The sequence below is a fragment of the Elgaria multicarinata genome, chromosome 4 (genome assembly GCF_023053635.1).
Source record: "Elgaria multicarinata webbii isolate HBS135686 ecotype San Diego chromosome 4, rElgMul1.1.pri, whole genome shotgun sequence".
Classification (NCBI taxonomy): Eukaryota; Metazoa; Chordata; class Lepidosauria; order Squamata; family Anguidae; genus Elgaria; species Elgaria multicarinata.
In genome coordinates this window covers 116,498,709-116,515,310 of record NC_086174.1, presented here as the reverse complement: position 1 = coordinate 116,515,310, position 16,602 = coordinate 116,498,709, and the positions used below count along the sequence as shown (strand labels likewise).

At 41.9% G+C, this 16,602-nt stretch overlaps 1 protein-coding gene across 9 annotated transcripts in view; it reads right to left on the bottom strand.

Moving 5' to 3' along the window:
- Positions 1–16,602, bottom strand: part of DST (dystonin) — a 391,150-nt gene that overhangs the window by 327,722 nt on the left and 46,826 nt on the right. For 5 of the 9 annotated variants that reach the window (XM_063125033.1, XM_063125034.1, XM_063125039.1 and 2 more), the window contains exon 1: positions 2,856–3,026. In XM_063125033.1, the coding sequence (XP_062981103.1) occupies positions 2,856–2,946 (91 nt within the window). In that variant the 5' untranslated portion in view covers positions 2,947–3,026. Of the gene's footprint in view, positions 1–2,855; positions 3,027–6,519; positions 6,728–16,602 lie in introns of those variants that run through there. The other 4 variants (XM_063125032.1, XM_063125037.1, XM_063125036.1 and 1 more) reach the window with 1 other exon arrangement.

Below are 16,602 nucleotides of genomic sequence, written 5' to 3'. Positions count from 1 at the left end.
TTTGAATTCAAATAACTGATTATACCTTACAATGTGCAACCAGAAGCTGCTTATATTTATTTGATTAAAGGAAGTAAGAACAAGAATGGTTTTCTTTCAGAGTTATGTGAAATGTCACTCCCTATTGATGGCATATATTGTAGTCATTCTTTTCAGATTAGATCAGCTCCCATAACAAGTCATCAGGATAACAGTCACTGTAGTGAACTCATACCACTGATATTCTGATGAGAAAGCTTAACTGGCTTGAGACCACATTATTTTGTAATGAATTTGCCAGATTTTCCATACTCTGTGAGGAGTTTGAAAACCTTCTTCTTTTCCCAGTGTCTGGATCTAGCACTTCTCAAGCTTTCAAGTTAAGTAATTGATGAGCTAAGCAGGTCAGCCATAAAACGAAATCAAAACAAAAGAATGTGGGTTGCTAGGGAATTTTTTTTACTTTCCAATACTATAATGGTAAAGCTCCTGTTATATTTCAGATTTCAGACTTATTTCACCTAGTCCAAGTTCCTCTACAGACAATACAACAGTTTCAGAGCACATCTAGAGTAATAAAAGCAGGAACAACTACATCCTGGGTACACCAAATAAGTTCTAGGGCAGATTTATATCTAGAGCCATTTAAGTGGCCTTCTGCATGTTTTGCCAATGCAATTGTGGATCAGACTGCATCTCTCCATCCACACTGCAATGCTCATCCATTTTCTACTGAACTGGTTGGATGTGTCTTTTTATATTAATGGGGACGTACATTCAGGTACACCAGTTGTTATGTGTAACTATGACTATAGCTGGGTAGGTCCAGCAAAAGTTCCACCAACGTTTCTCATGGTAAACATGTAAAATGTGAAGGTGAGGTCCGCATCTCCAGACATGCAGTGAATATATACCAGGGGCTCAGACCTATTGTGATGCCTTGCTGCACATCCACATGTCTCTCCATGTTTGGGGACAGAGATTTCAATTTCAAATTTTCCATTATTACTGAGGGTTTAATGTCTGTTCACATAGAGAACACCTATTCACTCTGAATGCAAGTGAAATCCTATGCATATTTACCTGGGAGTAGGTCCCACTGGACAGTGAGGCTTAGTTCCAAATGAACATACAAAGGATTACTATTAGACTATGATTTCAATTCTTTCATCATAGGTCCTAAAATTGAATCTATAAAATAAGTGTCACTGAAAATCTAAGATCAAGTATAGAATATTTATATTATGAATTTAGGCATTTCAGAAATATAATAGGCCTGTGAACTAGAAAGAAAACAATGAGGATAATGTTAATAATAATAGTAAGTAGCAATGTCTTGTAAATTTACTCAGAGGTTCATGTTAGATTGGAAGTAAAATGCAATGGTTTTGATTTTATAGCTTAAGCATAGCAGATTTAGAATTAGTCTAGACTTTATGAAAGCGCTGATGGTGATCCCCGCCCATATTAGAATCAATGTTCTTCCTTTCTACAAATATTCTTCCTTTCTACAAGCATCTTCTAAGCAGTATAAGAGCTCTCAGCTAATAGTAGCTTAATGCTTTTAATTGTTGGATATTGCACATGCTCCACAGCTGTGCTAATACAACTGACCATAGACAAAAAAAGAATAATTAAATTCCTTTTAATGACACACAACTTGTAAGTGAAGTAGATTCAGAGTAATCTAACTTAATTGGATAAATCTCTTAAAGTCCGAATCTAAAGATCAGTAATTATGTTATTTTTCCACTGATAAGCAGGAAACATGAACAGAAAATAAAAGGATTACTACTATGCCATTCCATTAAAAACAGGTATAGATCAGCTGAAGATTTGTTAACTTCCAGGAAATTCATAACTTGAAATCTTTAAACAATTTAATCATGGAATTAAGACCAAAACTACTCTATCATACCATCCTCTTGCCCTTGAGATTCTTCAAATAACAGCAAGTAGCAAACATGCAACATATATCCAGGGAGCAAGATTCAGCCAAAATTTTGAATTTCACAATAATGACTAGGCTATAGTCGCTAATAATTACTTATTGCTTTCAATACTACTATAAAGAAATACACTAATCATTTCAAATTGATGCCCAACGGATCTAAGAACATTTCCATACCACCCAGAATAAGAGAATATAAAAGTGATATTTTAAATGAGAAATCATTGGATTTTTTTTTATGGAGGCTAGAAACTTGTCTCCGTTGAATAAATGAAGGGGAAGGGGGGGGGGGGAAACAAGGGCCGCCTGCTGTTGTCCCTAGCCCAATGCAAGATGCAAAGTCATCCTCCTAGCAATAGTTGATACACAGAAAGACATAACAGGATGGAGTTTTAAACATAGATATATATTGCAAAGGAAATGGTCTTGATGGATATTTTTACTTCTCAGCTGTTTTTATAATAAATGTTTTAAGTATATTTTGCTGAAACCTAGAATGCAGTCCTATGCTGCCAAATGAACAGTGAAGCAGGTCTTATCGTAGACAAATATCACACAGCACAGTCTTAGAATAATCTCATTGAGATCTCAGCAGCATTCTCACACTCCAATAGAAAAGGACAGAGGCTCTTAAGCGCTTTAAGTGAAAGAGGCAGAGAAAGACAAAAAGCCTTGCTTTGTCATAAATGACCCCAACCATAAGGCAACAGACCTAAGGGTTTTTTCTATACTCTCCTTTGTCTGCATACTGTCTAGGGAGAACCCCATATAGTGGACTGAAAGAGCCAAACGTCTCGGGGACCTGATTCTGCCACCTGTTCCATTGCAACAACCAGTAGCTATTTTAAGTCAAAGCTTCAGTTCATCAGCACTGCAGCCGGTAAATCCTTCTCCTGGGTTACCCTGGGGCACAACTTAATGGTACCTTTGTATCTCTCCAGCACATCTTCATAAGCCTGCAGGTACTCCTGTTCCTCGGTATAAAAGTGAGCACCAGGAGAGAGATAACCAGCCATGGTTGAAGTTTTGACACTGTCTTGATCAGGTCCCTCCAAGACAGCAAAGAAGCCTTGGAGAGCGGCACAAAAAGGCTGGAGGGAGGGAAGGGGGGGGGCTGTAGTCGTACAAGCTGTCCAAGGAAACGCCCATGCCCCCTCCCCCTCCGCGAGCGGTGTGGGAGCACGTGTGTGCCTCCAATGAAAAGGGCTTCCTCCCTCTCAGATTTCATTAGCAGCAAATCTCTGTGCTCTCAGCTTAACGGCCAGAAAGGGAGAGGGAGAGAGAGAACCGGAGGAGGGAGTCAGACATGGATGCCACAGACCCAGCCCTGGAGGTGACCTCCGGCTCAGGCGTCTATTCTTCCCTCCCACAGTACAGATTCCTGGATCTTCATCCAGCCTCTCCCACAAGTTATCCTTTTGCCACAGAGCATTTTATCCGTTCTCATTTTTTCTAGACAGCCTAGAATGACTGAAACCACTGTGAGTCTTATTTCTCAGTAAACATGCATATGGTTGTGCTGTAAATCACCTGAACATTAAGGCTGCAGCAGAATAACATTTCAAAAGGAAAGTGAGTCGATGGAGCTGTCTTGTTAAGTTCCTCGTAAGGCACAGACCACCCTTTTAAGTCCTTTCAAGAAATAATCAGGGCCAGCCTCCTGAGGGTGTCAATTCTTATGTTTGAGGAGTTTTTGTTTAAGTGAGCCTCACAAGCATATATGCCAAACATATATGTTCACACTTTGAGCCGTTACTTTCATAGCCTAGTCAAACACTTTTTTTGTCTGCCCTTTCTTCTTTTTAACAGCTGCTCCTCAAATATCAGATCCACCGCAACAGTGCCTCTCCTCTTTTCGAAAGGATTTTGTCCCCCATTTCCAACCATTACAACTCCATGGAGGTAGTGGGGGCGGGGGCGGGAAGAGAAGAGCCCAGTCTCCCTTTGGGATAAAACAACAAAGAGAGGACTCTAGTTCACAGAAGCTTATGCCATAATAAATGTGCCTCGTCTGTTGTGTTTGTGCCACAAGACTCCTTATTGCTTTTGTAGCAACAGACACAGGGCTATGGAAGTTGTCTCCCTCTTCTTGGGAGGTTTCCTCTCAGCCTTTGGTCTTCTGGCCTTACTAAAGAGCCCCCACCCCCTCCTCTCCATGCTTGGCTTTGTGTGGCCCATAAAGCAGGGGCTGGCTTGCTGTTTTCCTTTCAAAGACTCGGTCACCGCCGGCGCTTTCCGAGCACAGACAGTCTCACTGCACCAACAGGTCACTTGCAGGCTCGCCGGCGCCTCCGCCCGCTTCCCTCACACCACCACCCTTTCCAGACGCTCGCTACGCGTTGCAGCAGTGCTAGGAATAGCACGGCTTCCCAGAAAGGGCCGGCGCAGCGACCTCCTTCCCCTGCCAAGGCTCTCAGGAACGAGGGCTCTCGAGCAGAACAGAAGCAACAAACGACCTATTCTGCGTCCTATACGCGCCCCCGCGCTAGCTCTCTGCACGTTCCCACAGGCTGGTAATGAAGGCGGCGGCGGCGGCAACAACAACAACCGCACTAGTGCTGGGCGTGGCGAAAGGCCATAAGGCAGGGCCGAAGCCCTGCAGGTGTCACCGCGGTCCCACCATTTGTATCAGCTTGCCGGCAGCAATAATAACCGCGCGTGCGCTGCCGGCGTTTTGTCCCCGCCCCCATGCACACTTTCCTCCGACCCCGCAGGCTGGGCTGGGTCCTGCTGCCCTGCCACGCTGCATCTGGTGACCTGATCTCACTGCCGCAGCCTTTGCTCCCTCGCGTTCCAGCCCACCGCCTTTCCCTTTGCTGTCCCCTGTCCGACACCCACCCACCCCGACCCTAGGGCTGCACATTGCAGCCTTCCCCAATTGGGTGACCTCCAGATGTGTGGGGCTATAATTCCCAGCATCCCTCAGCCAGTCATGGGAGTTGTAGTCCTACACATCTGGAGGGCACTCCTCCAACCCAAGCGTCCTGTAGCAAGAAGCCAGAGAAAGAAAACAGAGTAACCACTTTTGACAGAGATGGAGACTACAGACCCTCTCATGTCCTTTTCCCAGATGCCATCTTCTGTCACCAATTACTCTGGTATTTCTAAGAATCTAACAATGATAGAATAAAGCACTGTTTTTCGCAGGGTGATGATTGTGGCTTCTATGGAAGGAGTCTGATTATTCTGTGTGTGGTTATTTCCTAAGTACCAGCTGCAACTAAGCGTCTCTCCCCCCCTCTTTGATATACATGCGTGCACACACACCGCTCTCCACTCATGGCGCTTGACTGGAATCCCCACATTCCAAGCTTTTCCCCCTCTCCACTGATTTCATTTTAGCCAGGGCAAGTTCTGGAAGCAATTTCCAAAGCTCAGCCCTCGGATGTGTGAAGGCATAAGAAAGTGCGCACGTGAACATGTGCAAAGTGCAATGCCACCCACAGATCACAGGTTAGACAGCGGGACTTCCCGATTATGCTTCCACGTAAGTCAGAGAACTATCTTTATTTTTTAATAAATAGCCAGGCTTTTCCCACTGCGTCTGACTAACAAGTGCTGCAAAGTCAGTTCATCTTTACAACATAGCTGCGATGAGCCTCTGTGTACGCGCTGTGCGTTATCATTCCAGGCAGGCTCCGCGAATAACACAACCACAGCATTTTCTCTCAACGATCAAGTTACTCTGCCTTCTCAGTTTGCAGGCGGGTTGGCCAAGCAAGTTCCCTGACCTATTTCAAAACCAATGGAGATCAACTCTTCTGGTGCCTTATACTGTGCTCCCAGCAGGGCCTCTTTCTCCTATATTATTCAGGGGAGGGGAAAAGAGAGAAGAATGTTTTTTAATGGCTGTGCTCCTGCTGGTTTCAAGAGTAGACACACAAGCCATGTCAAACAACAACAAGGCCAGCCAGGGAAATCAGACATGAGATTGCACAGCTGCTCAGTTCCTTCCAAGCCACCTTACACCACTTAAAAACCAAAAGTTCATATGTAGACCTACCCCAGGTACATTTACGTGGAAGTAAGTCTCACTGCAATCAATGGAGCTTATTCCTAAATGTGTGTGAGTAGGATTACATCCTTCCTAAGGCATGCTTTGAGATCTTGCACCCTACCGGCAACCCGGCTAGCAGAACACTATATAAAATGGCCAAAGTTGCTCACATCCTTCGCTCTAATAATACAACCTCTCTTGAAAGTTTAATGCATGCACCTGCATATATTGCAGCTGCATTTCCTCTCTCCACCCCCAAGAGCCATTCATCCGTTCAGCCAGAAAACATGGCCAAACAGCTTAGTCACCAACACTGGAAAACCAGGCCTAGAGACTATTTGGATTTATTTTTGTAGCACTGAGTCTGCAATCCTGTACACACTTATCTGTGAGTAAGTCCCATTGAACTCAGTGGATCTTACTTCTGAATAGCATGTACAGAGAAGCAAGAAAAGCAATGAACAAGGCTCTTGATTTATACTCTTTGTAATACACAAATGCACAATAATATGAACACGTGTATACAGCTACTGTACCGGATTTCTTTCCCCCCTCACATCCCAATCCCCCATTTATTTCATCCTGGTCTTACCGGCTATCCTGAGCACAGCTCTCTCAGCTGGATCCAGCACTGATCCTCCTTGAATCTTCCTCTTGGATCTCTCATGTTTAGGTAGGTTCCAGGGCAGAGTGTCACCTGGAGCAGGAGACAAGGAACCAGATTTCTGGCTGAAATCATCATCGTCGGAAAAATCCGCAGAGGATGACATGGAGCATCTGTAGGAAGCGTTGCCCGAGCTCTGAAGAAGGGAAGAGGAGATTAAAAAACAAAAACACTGAGGCAGGCAAAGAGTTTCCTCCTCAAAATAAAGCAATGCACACGTTTTGCTGTTCAGATCGCCCTCTAGGAAAATCAATCCGAAATGGATAAAACTGAAACTCCCCACCCTCTGCCATAGAGATCTTATTTTAAAATATCAATGAATAGATTGCTCACCATCGTTGTTTATATGTCGCTCATGTGTTAAATCCCACAGCCGGCAATGCTGGAGGGGCTTAGTGAAAATACAATTGGAGTAGGATTTAGGCAGGGAGATAGGTGGTCTGGCGTTCTGGCAACCAGCTCACAATGATCTTCCGGAGTTGACCAGCAATCAAGCCAGAAGGGAAAGGGAGGGCAGGGAAGAGATGATTTTAAAAAAAAGAAGAAGATACTTCCCAGCTACAAATCAATAGCATTTGGCTCCCCCGCCAGGCCAAGGAAAAGATGTGCCGTCCCCAAGCGCTGGTTCAGTCATTAAGGTGGAATAGAAGGTGGGGGGGAGAGTTCAGCCCCCATCACAAATCCAGGATGCTGGGGCTTTGCTATTGCATGTCTGGTTCCGAAACCACGCCCTGGTAAGTCTCTCTCTCTTTTGGATTTTCTTCCTTCCTTGTACAGTGGCTGAACTTCTTTCCAGAGCTGCCCAGTTTGTTTGGCGGTTCCCAGACAAAGTGCGCCGGCTTTGGGAAAAGCAGGAAATGTGGCGCTTCTCTTTTTTCCAGGCAGCAAAAGCAGCGGGGGGGGGGGGGGAGAGAGAGAGCACAAAGGGCGGGTTGCTTGCATGAGCCTCTCCTGGCGAGAGGCCTCTTCGGTAAACACAACCTGCCCGGTTTATGACACGCAATGCTGTCCTTTAAGGCCGCCGAGGTGGACTGTGGAGAGACTTTCCAGTCAGCACCAAGCAGGTAGCCGCTGCCTGCTGCCCACAGAGTAAAACCAGCCAGCCAGGAATGTAAACAAGAAATGATGCAGTGCAGGCACAAAGGACTGACGGGGAGGGGAGGCACTTCTGGCCTCCTCCTGAGCCCTCTCAAAAAGCAGCAAGGTTGAGAGAATGGATGGAGCAGTTATTTGAGGGTTGTTGTTGTTGTTGTTGTTTTAAAAAAGTGGTGAACAAAGCGCTCAGGGTGACTCAGAGCTGAAAGCCGTTCATTGTGTGTTTCTGACTGCCCTGAGCACCTGACAGGCAAAAAATGGCTACAATTGATGATAAAGTCTGGGATACTCCAAGGACCCCTGTGCTGTGTCATCTCAGCTGCTGCAGCTTGGAAGTGCCATGCTTGGGATGTATGGGTTTATTTATTTATTTTACCTTCTGTTCTGTACTATTTCTCCTCCCCCTCCCTCCTTTCTTCTTCCCATGCTTCATTAAATAAATTATCTGAATCGCAGCCATTTCTTAGATGGCACAAGCATACAGCTAAACGCTCTTGGTCAGGTGGAGATCCTCTTCAAACAGTTCTTGTACTTTGGCATCTCCATAACATGGCAGTGCTTTCTCTACACCTTTGTGGAATGGAGCTTTTTCACACCAGCATCAGCCACCTCTAAGACAGGCCACAATGGGGTTGAAAACTCCCAGCTATATGGAAATATCTCCTAGAAAACAGTATTGTACATTATGGCAGTGGTGACAGTAAGTCACCAAATGTGGATAATTTTAAGTGCTGTTTCCACAGGATAAAATATAATGTATTAAACTGACCTCAATCCCTTTAATATATTCCTTAATTCTTATGTTTGCTCAGCTTGTTTTGAACTTTTATCAGACATGCCCAATGATCCAGATACATCCAGTACACATACAGACATATTATACCTAAATCCTAAAAGGTGCTTTAGATATTTTTGATGTTCATGAGCATTTTATAAGTTTGTACAAATTACATATCTTCAAAGATATGATTTATCACTGGCAAAATGTTTTTTCAGGGATTTTGTGGTGACTTAGAAAGTATCTGCTAAAATCCAGAATTTAACCCAGATCCTACTCTGGAGTGTGTGTTGTTCTCCATTACTAGCTTGTCTACTGACTGAGGTCATCAGATACTCCTGGTAATTCCGCATGGACCATTTGGAGTCCACTTGGAGTAGAGACTTCAGTGTACTGGCTTCCTCTCTGTGGAGTTACTCACCAGTTAATGTCAGGCATGCAGCAACGTTGTTTTGTTTTCAGCATCTGCTGAAGACATTTTTATTTAAAATGATTGACCAGCCACAGTTTTATTGACGTAATCATATTTTAATTATTTTAATTTTATATTTTGATTCTTTTTTCTGTCTTTTATTATTAATAAATAATAAATAGTTATAGATATAGAGCAGTATATAAATCTAATAAATAAATGAATGAATAAATAAATGTGACTGTCACTGGAACCTACTGAGTAGTGCTGGGATATAACTAATGTTGACACAAAGTGTTTCCAGATGATAATCTCTTAAACTCCTAACCCTCCTGTGTTTTCCCTCTCCTTCTTCTGTCTTTTCTCTTACCACAGAAAATCCATTAAGGAAGAAAAGACACAATAGCTGCACAAGGGTAGCACTAGGAGCCCTCCATGTGGAAGGACCCACAATCCTCCCATGCCCACACAATTTTTGAATTGATACAGGGAGGGAGCTCAGATTTTATATCAAACTCTCCAATTTTTATTAATGTCTGGATATATCATTTTAGGCTACTTTGTGGTATTTTTTACTAGACAAAATCCAAAACTCTGGATACTGCACTAACATATGGAATTAAGTGATAAACTGAGATTATCTTTAACCCTTCAAGGATAGGGTAGTGCAGTCCCAGAGACACCACTGTAGTCCCAGAGGCACCATCCAGGGATGAGTAACTCCACCATCCAGGGATGGGTAATCTCCAGATTTTGTTGGACTGCAACTCCCATGAGTCCTAGCCAGATAGCCAGTTGTGAGGGAAGATGGGAGATGCAGTCCAACAACATCTGGAGAGCCACAAATTACTCTCTCCTGATACTCAATACACCATTTTGCAATGCAATCCTGGACATGGTTTGCTCATAGGTAAGTCTGACTGTGTTTAATGGGGCTTACTCCCAAGTGTGCACAGTATTGCAGCCTAAGTCATACAGAAAGCCCAGGTAGCGTCTGAACTCATTCATCTTGTTGTACTTCACTCTAGGCTGTATGATCCTGGGGATCAAAAATGAATCTGGGAGATCTGGATTCCAGATCCATCATGGTACTGATTCAAAACAAATAAACAAGGATAAAAGTAACCTAAGAGAAAAGCATGACAGAAACTGAATAGTACCATAGTAAAACTAATTAAAAGTACTATAAACTATACCTTTACCCTAAAGGATCATCTTCACCTATATTATGATCCTCTACAGAGATGCTGCCCTAAGGACTTTCACTTTCAAAGGTTGCTGGGCCCCCGATTATGGAATTCAATCCACAGAAATATCTGTTTAACATTCTCTCTTTTGGTCTTTAAATGGCAATTTAAAACAAGTTTGGGTTGCTGAGGTATTTGATGAATGATATTACTCTCTGTTGTTAATTGGTTTGTTTTAGCAGTGATTTTATGGGATTTTATTGTTTTACTTTTTGTAAGCTACTTTGATCATCTATTGTGATGGAAGCGTATGGTAAAATCTGTTTAAATAAACAAAGTTGTCATAGTAGTAAATAGGCAAAAGGAGTTTGTGTGTGGTTCTGTTATTCCTGGTTGCCTTTTTTTTTAGTATTCAAGAAGTAGCTTTAGATGGCTTAGGAATTTCCTGTGGTGGCTCCTAATCAAGGAAGTGAACAAAAACTGCATGCCAAAAAAATATCTAGGGAGGGGACATGTAAGCCAAGCTATATAGAGATGGCTCCAGTCCATGTAATGCCATTAATGGAATCAGTTTGATATGCCTGAAAATAAATGAGAGAACCTCTGCTTATTATATTTCCTTCTGAAATGAAATAGAAAACAGTGGGAGGATGCATGCTATTTTAGGAACTATTAATACTGGAATAATGACTGTAGCAAAATCATATCTTTAAATTCCTCATGTATTTAGAATCAAGTCTAGTATATACACTTTTCTTTTTTAAAAAAAGAAAGGATATTAACAAATATTTGAGATATTTTGATAGATATTTTCTAATTGTGCACAGTTCTTTATCATTCTTTACCTCTGCTTATTTATTTTTGCTTTTGTTGTTAAATCTGTTAAGTATTTTCAATTGGTTGGGTATTTTTATTTTTTTCTTGTTGTAGTTCTAGGATTTTAAGGACTAAACTGTAAATGCTACGTATTTCCCATACTTGTCTTAAATATTCACTTCCTTTCCCTAATCACCATATTTTAATTTTTTAAAAACACTTCAAGGCAAAATAAAGATAACATCATAGCTTTGATCAGAGCACCACAGGGCTTATTTTTGGATTTAGCAATAAATCATTTAGACAAGAGGAATTCATGAAAAGATTAAAGAGAACTATGAAGGATGGGGACTGAACAGCACAATCTAATGGCATATTGGAATAGCTTGTGTACCACTTCCCTCTACTGGTTGTGCCTGACCTCAGCTACTTATTCTTTAGTACAGACAATTTCCTCTGCTGGCTAAAAATAACCGAACACAGGAATGTTTTTATCATTGCTTTATTATATTTTGTGATTTTTAAGTTCTGCTGTATGCCACATTGGGAGGGCTTATCTAAAAAAGTGGCTTCTAAATCTTTTAAATAAAATAAATAAATATTTACTGAAACATTCTGCAAATAACTTCTGTACCTCATTCCAGATTACTTCATGTGAAATGACTTACAACCTCATTCAAGAAGTACTAAATGTGCTAGCTCTCATGTTAACCTTTGTATAAATATCCTGGAGTTTTCCTCACAAGGTAATGTCCCTCCCAGCTGCTGTTCCACTAAAGGCCTTTTTATTCCTTCTTTTTTTTAACAATGATTAATTATACATATCTATCTATATAGTAATCACACACTATTACTTTCATTTGCAAGTAGCAAATTAAGTACAGTTCTCGTTCCTGCATCACCAAAAGGATATTGCAGAACTGGAAACAAAGCAGAAAATGACAAGCAAAATGATCAGGGGTCTAGGGCAACTACACTCTGAAAAAAGTTTACAATGCTTGAGGCTTTTTCGTTTAGAAAAAGGGTGAGATGGAGTCGGCAGCAGCATGACAGAAATTTATATAATTATGCATGTCATGCAGGAAGTCGATACAGAGATTTATTTCCCAGGTTAACCTGCTAAACTGAATAGTGGAATTAGGGACAGGCAAAAGGAAGTACTTCTTCACACAGCCCATAGTATTATTATTATCATTATTATTATTATTATTTATTTATATAGCACCATCAATGTACATGGTGCTGTACAGAGTAAAACAGTAGTGGCTTTGCACAGCACACAAACCAACAATCGTTTATTTTCCTGAAGAAACCATCATTGGTGAGCATGTTGTCTGAACCCAAGGTGGTTTGTTTGGGAAAAACAGCCCACCCTGAGAACCCAAGGTCTGCAGAAAGGGTTGTTTTACCCACAGTGGGTTGATGTGTCGTCTGCCAACCCATTTTGGGTAAATGGCATGGGCAGTGAGCCACTTGGCAAGAGCAGTAGACACACGTGCTGCGCTGCTCCTGCCCATGCCCTTTCCCCTTGTCTGTGACAGCTCCTCCAATGGTGACCAAACATCAACCATGGGCTGACATGGGCACACCTTTCACACCCACCAATCTCCCTTTCTGACTGCAATCTTCATCATGGTTGGAGCTTGGATTTGGCCTCCTACCCCTGATTTTCAGGAGGCGCACTTTGAAAATCTAATGGAAGCTTATGTGGAACGATCTCCATAGACTTCCATTGGATTTTCAAAGTCCCCCCCCCCCGGTGAAAATTGGGGTTGAGCCTCCCCCAATTTTTGGCATGAGGCATCTTTAAAAAAATTTTTTTTTTAATATTTCCTTGTTCCAATCTTGCATAAGATTGTTATGAATATGTTTTTTTTAAAAAAAAAATGGAAGTGGGGCGGGAGGGAGTGGATGCTCAATGTGGGACTGACCTCGGTCCTGGCCCACCCCAGCATGCATTGGGGATCTGCAGTTAAGTGGGTGTTTGAGACTCTTTTCCTTTCCTCCACCTCGCATCAAGAAACGAGAAGGATCTTTCCACCAAACTAGGGGAAAATGTTCTTTGGAGGAGAAGGAGGAGTGGGATGGGGCAGAGTGGATGCTCAAATGTGGGATCCTCTAGGGTGTTTACTCACCCCAACAGGAATCAGAATCCACAAGTAAGTGGGTGTGTGAGACCGTTTTCTTTTCCTCTATCTCGTGGTTGGGGAGGGGAAGAGAACAGTCCCACACTTGGGCATCTACTGTCCCCTGACCCCCTTCATATCCATATTTTTAAAATTTCTTTATCCTGATCTTGCGCAAGATCAGAATGCGAAAATAATAATAAAAAACCTTGAGTCCAATTTCTTCTGAAGAAGTGAGGGTGCCTAACATGGGAAAGGATGGGAGTAGGTGCGGGCGCCCCTTCCCACCCCTCCCCGTGCCGAGCACCTCATCACTTCAGTAGAAACAGTGCTTTTCCACCTCCCCATAGGGATCACTTTCTCTGCCTTGCTTCTAACACTACAAGGCTGGATACTGGCTCTCCCCGCCTGCAGCCCTGCATGTGTGGGCAGCATGCAGGGGGAGGTAAGCCAGTATTTTTCCTTTTCCTGTTAGTGCTCAGGTGCTATATGCTTCCTCCAGAATCAGAGGCAGTTTGATTCTGGAGGAAGCAAATAGCTATCATTACTAGTAGCCATTATTCTAACAGTTTTATCCTCCATGGAGTTGTCTAACACCCTTTTTAAAGCCATCAAAGTTGGTGGCCTTTTTCATATCTTGTGGTAGCAAATGTCATAGGGCAACGTGCTCACACATCACATTAACCCACGATGGGTGACTAAGCCACTTGCTGGAGAACAATAGTGAAAAAAGACATTTGCTTTCCTATCCTGCCTATGGGCTTCCCCATTGGCATCTGATGGGCCATTGTAGGCAACAAGATGCTGGGCTAAATAGACCTTTGATCTGATTTTGCAGGGCTGTTCTTAAGTGGTGCTTAAGTGGTTCACATTATGAACTGCCCAGAGAGCTTCAACAATTGGGCATTATAGAAATGTAATAAATTAATAAATAAATAAATGGATAACTTTGCACAATCCCAAGTACTTAATTAAACCACATAAGCATCTCAGGATCACCCACCCCACTCCGCCTATTAGTATGTGATTCAGTATTATTTAACTCCAGGCAAAGAACAGCCTTCAATTCCCCAAAGACAAATGTATGGGAAATCAACAAACAGCAGGACCCATCTATCAAGAAAGAGTGAGGGACAAACCGGTAGTTTTAGGCTCTGGGTTTCATGGTCTTACTCCCCTGCCCTCCCCGCTCCAGTCCATAGATGGTAATGCATATTATTTCACCAGGCCTGGAACGATGGGAGTTGCGGACCCAACATATCTGCAGGGCACCGAGTTGGGGAAGACTGCACTGTGAGTTTTATGCCTGAGCAAGACTATGAACCCACGTCTCCCTGGTCCATGTCCAATATGCTAACAACTATATCACATTGGCTCTGTCACAGTGGAAATGTGACATATATCTCTCCTCTAGAGAGGACTCGCATATGAGCCAAGCTCTATGTGCTCCCAAAACAGTGCGACTTTCTACATGCCTGCTATCCAAAAATGCCTTAATTTTGTTTATCACATTTGCACAATCCACTTAAGACATAACTTAGAGTCTGGAAAGCACACCCATATTTTATAAAAAGTAATCTGGCAAATGATTCTTAATAGCACTTTAATATAAATGGTGGAGATATGCCAAAAAAAAATCTATGTAAAATATCTTTCACGAAACATAGCTTAAAAACTATCAACCATTTGGGCAAAAGCCAGACATTACCTCAGCCATTGCTTCCCAGTGGAATTGCTGTCATTTGTTTTCCTGTTCTGGATTAAATGGAGCTAGTAGATTACAGACATTTCCTAGTATATCAAAAGAGGCATATATCTGAATAAGTTCTTATTACTGCATATTGCACAATGAAGCAATGAGTCTTTTCTTATTTTGGGGACAGCACTAAAATGCAAATAGGAGTTTGCCAAAGCCAGTATGTGAAACAACGGAAAAGAAATAAATCTCAGTATTTGCTTCACTCAACAAGACTATGGGCTGGATCCAGAGAAGCGCAAGCATGAATTCGGCTCATGAATCAGGGCTTTTCCAAAAATGCCTCCCCACTGCAGTCCAAAAAAACTATTATTGGGGGTGGGGGGGTCACTCTCTAGAACATTGTGGGGAGGGAGGCTGCAGTGGAAAGGGAAACTGGCAGAATTTGTGGGGTGGAGCAGAAGTCTGTTTGAGCTCATGTAGGACACCTTTGGATCCAACCTTATGTACATGTTTATACACATATCACATCTCAATACTATTTTATGAAAAAGAATTAATCAATTGTGTGTCTGTGTATGTATGTGTAAATATAGAGGTTGAATTCCTAAGATATCAAGGCTCAAACTCCATGGCAAGTATTTTTTTGTTACTGTTCTTTTAGTAACATCATTTTCATTAGTCAAACAACATGCTAGAGAGATTCCTGAAAACTGGACTTCAACATAAGGTTCAATTCTCGAAACAAAACATGTTTTTTCATAGCTGTAGCAAAAGGTGCTACAAATATGAAATTAGTTCTGAAAGAATTTCCCAGTTGTTGGGTAACAACAATTCAAAATTCAACCCTGAGGAGAAGTTGTTTTAATCAACAGGCCCTATACAGTAGTAATGTCTGTTAAGTCATTTAGTAACATAGTTACTATATATAGCGACTAATATAAAGGGCTCCTTTTCCTGTTTGGAGGGACAATGTTTACATGACACAATAGAATATTATACTATCCACCCATTATTTCAACTAGTAATGCAGGAAAAAGGAAACATCTGTGATTGAGCTCCATATTCTTTTTCATTTATGAGACAATGACTTTCGTCAATTGTGTGAGGGAAAATCAAAATAACAGCAGGCACTTAGCTGATGTGTAATTTTGTATTCTGTTGATCCTACTACTGAAAAGTATCTGCTACTCACATATGACGCTGCCCTTTAAAGTGATAGCATATTTACACTACAGATTTAACCAATCACTTTACCAAGGCTTCTGTTTCCAAATTCTTTGCAGGATTAAGATTGGCTCTTTTACATGTATTTTTATCCAGGGCTTTTCTTTCTCTGCCTTTCCTTATATTCCATTACACAAGCACGAGGTAGTGTTGTGGTATAGTGGAATTGCACAATTATACTAGGCTTTATTCCGCCATTCACAAATATTACCAAACTTTCCATTTTTGGGGACACACACACACGCTAAAATGGTTGTAAAGCACTGGAGAGGCCATAGAAGATGACGTTGCTGGAAAGAACTCACAAACTACCATGAGGAATCACAAGTGCACAATAAATGCCTTATGTAGAAAGGCTCTGAGTCAGACCATTGGTCTATATAGCTTAGAACTATCTACATGTTTTGGCAGTGGCTCATCAGGGTTTTAGATACTACGGCTCTTTTCAAACCCTATTTGGAGACACCAGGGATATATTGTATGCAAAACTTATGTTCTATCACTGAGGTACGGCTCTTATAATTATACCGACTCAGACATTGGTCTTTCTAGTTCAGTATTGCTTACATTGTTTGTCATAGGGCCTGTTCAGACAACACACGAAACCATGGTCAGGTCACTAATCCTTTTGCAGCAAATGGTTAGTGAGTGTGTTTAAACCATGATTATGTAGC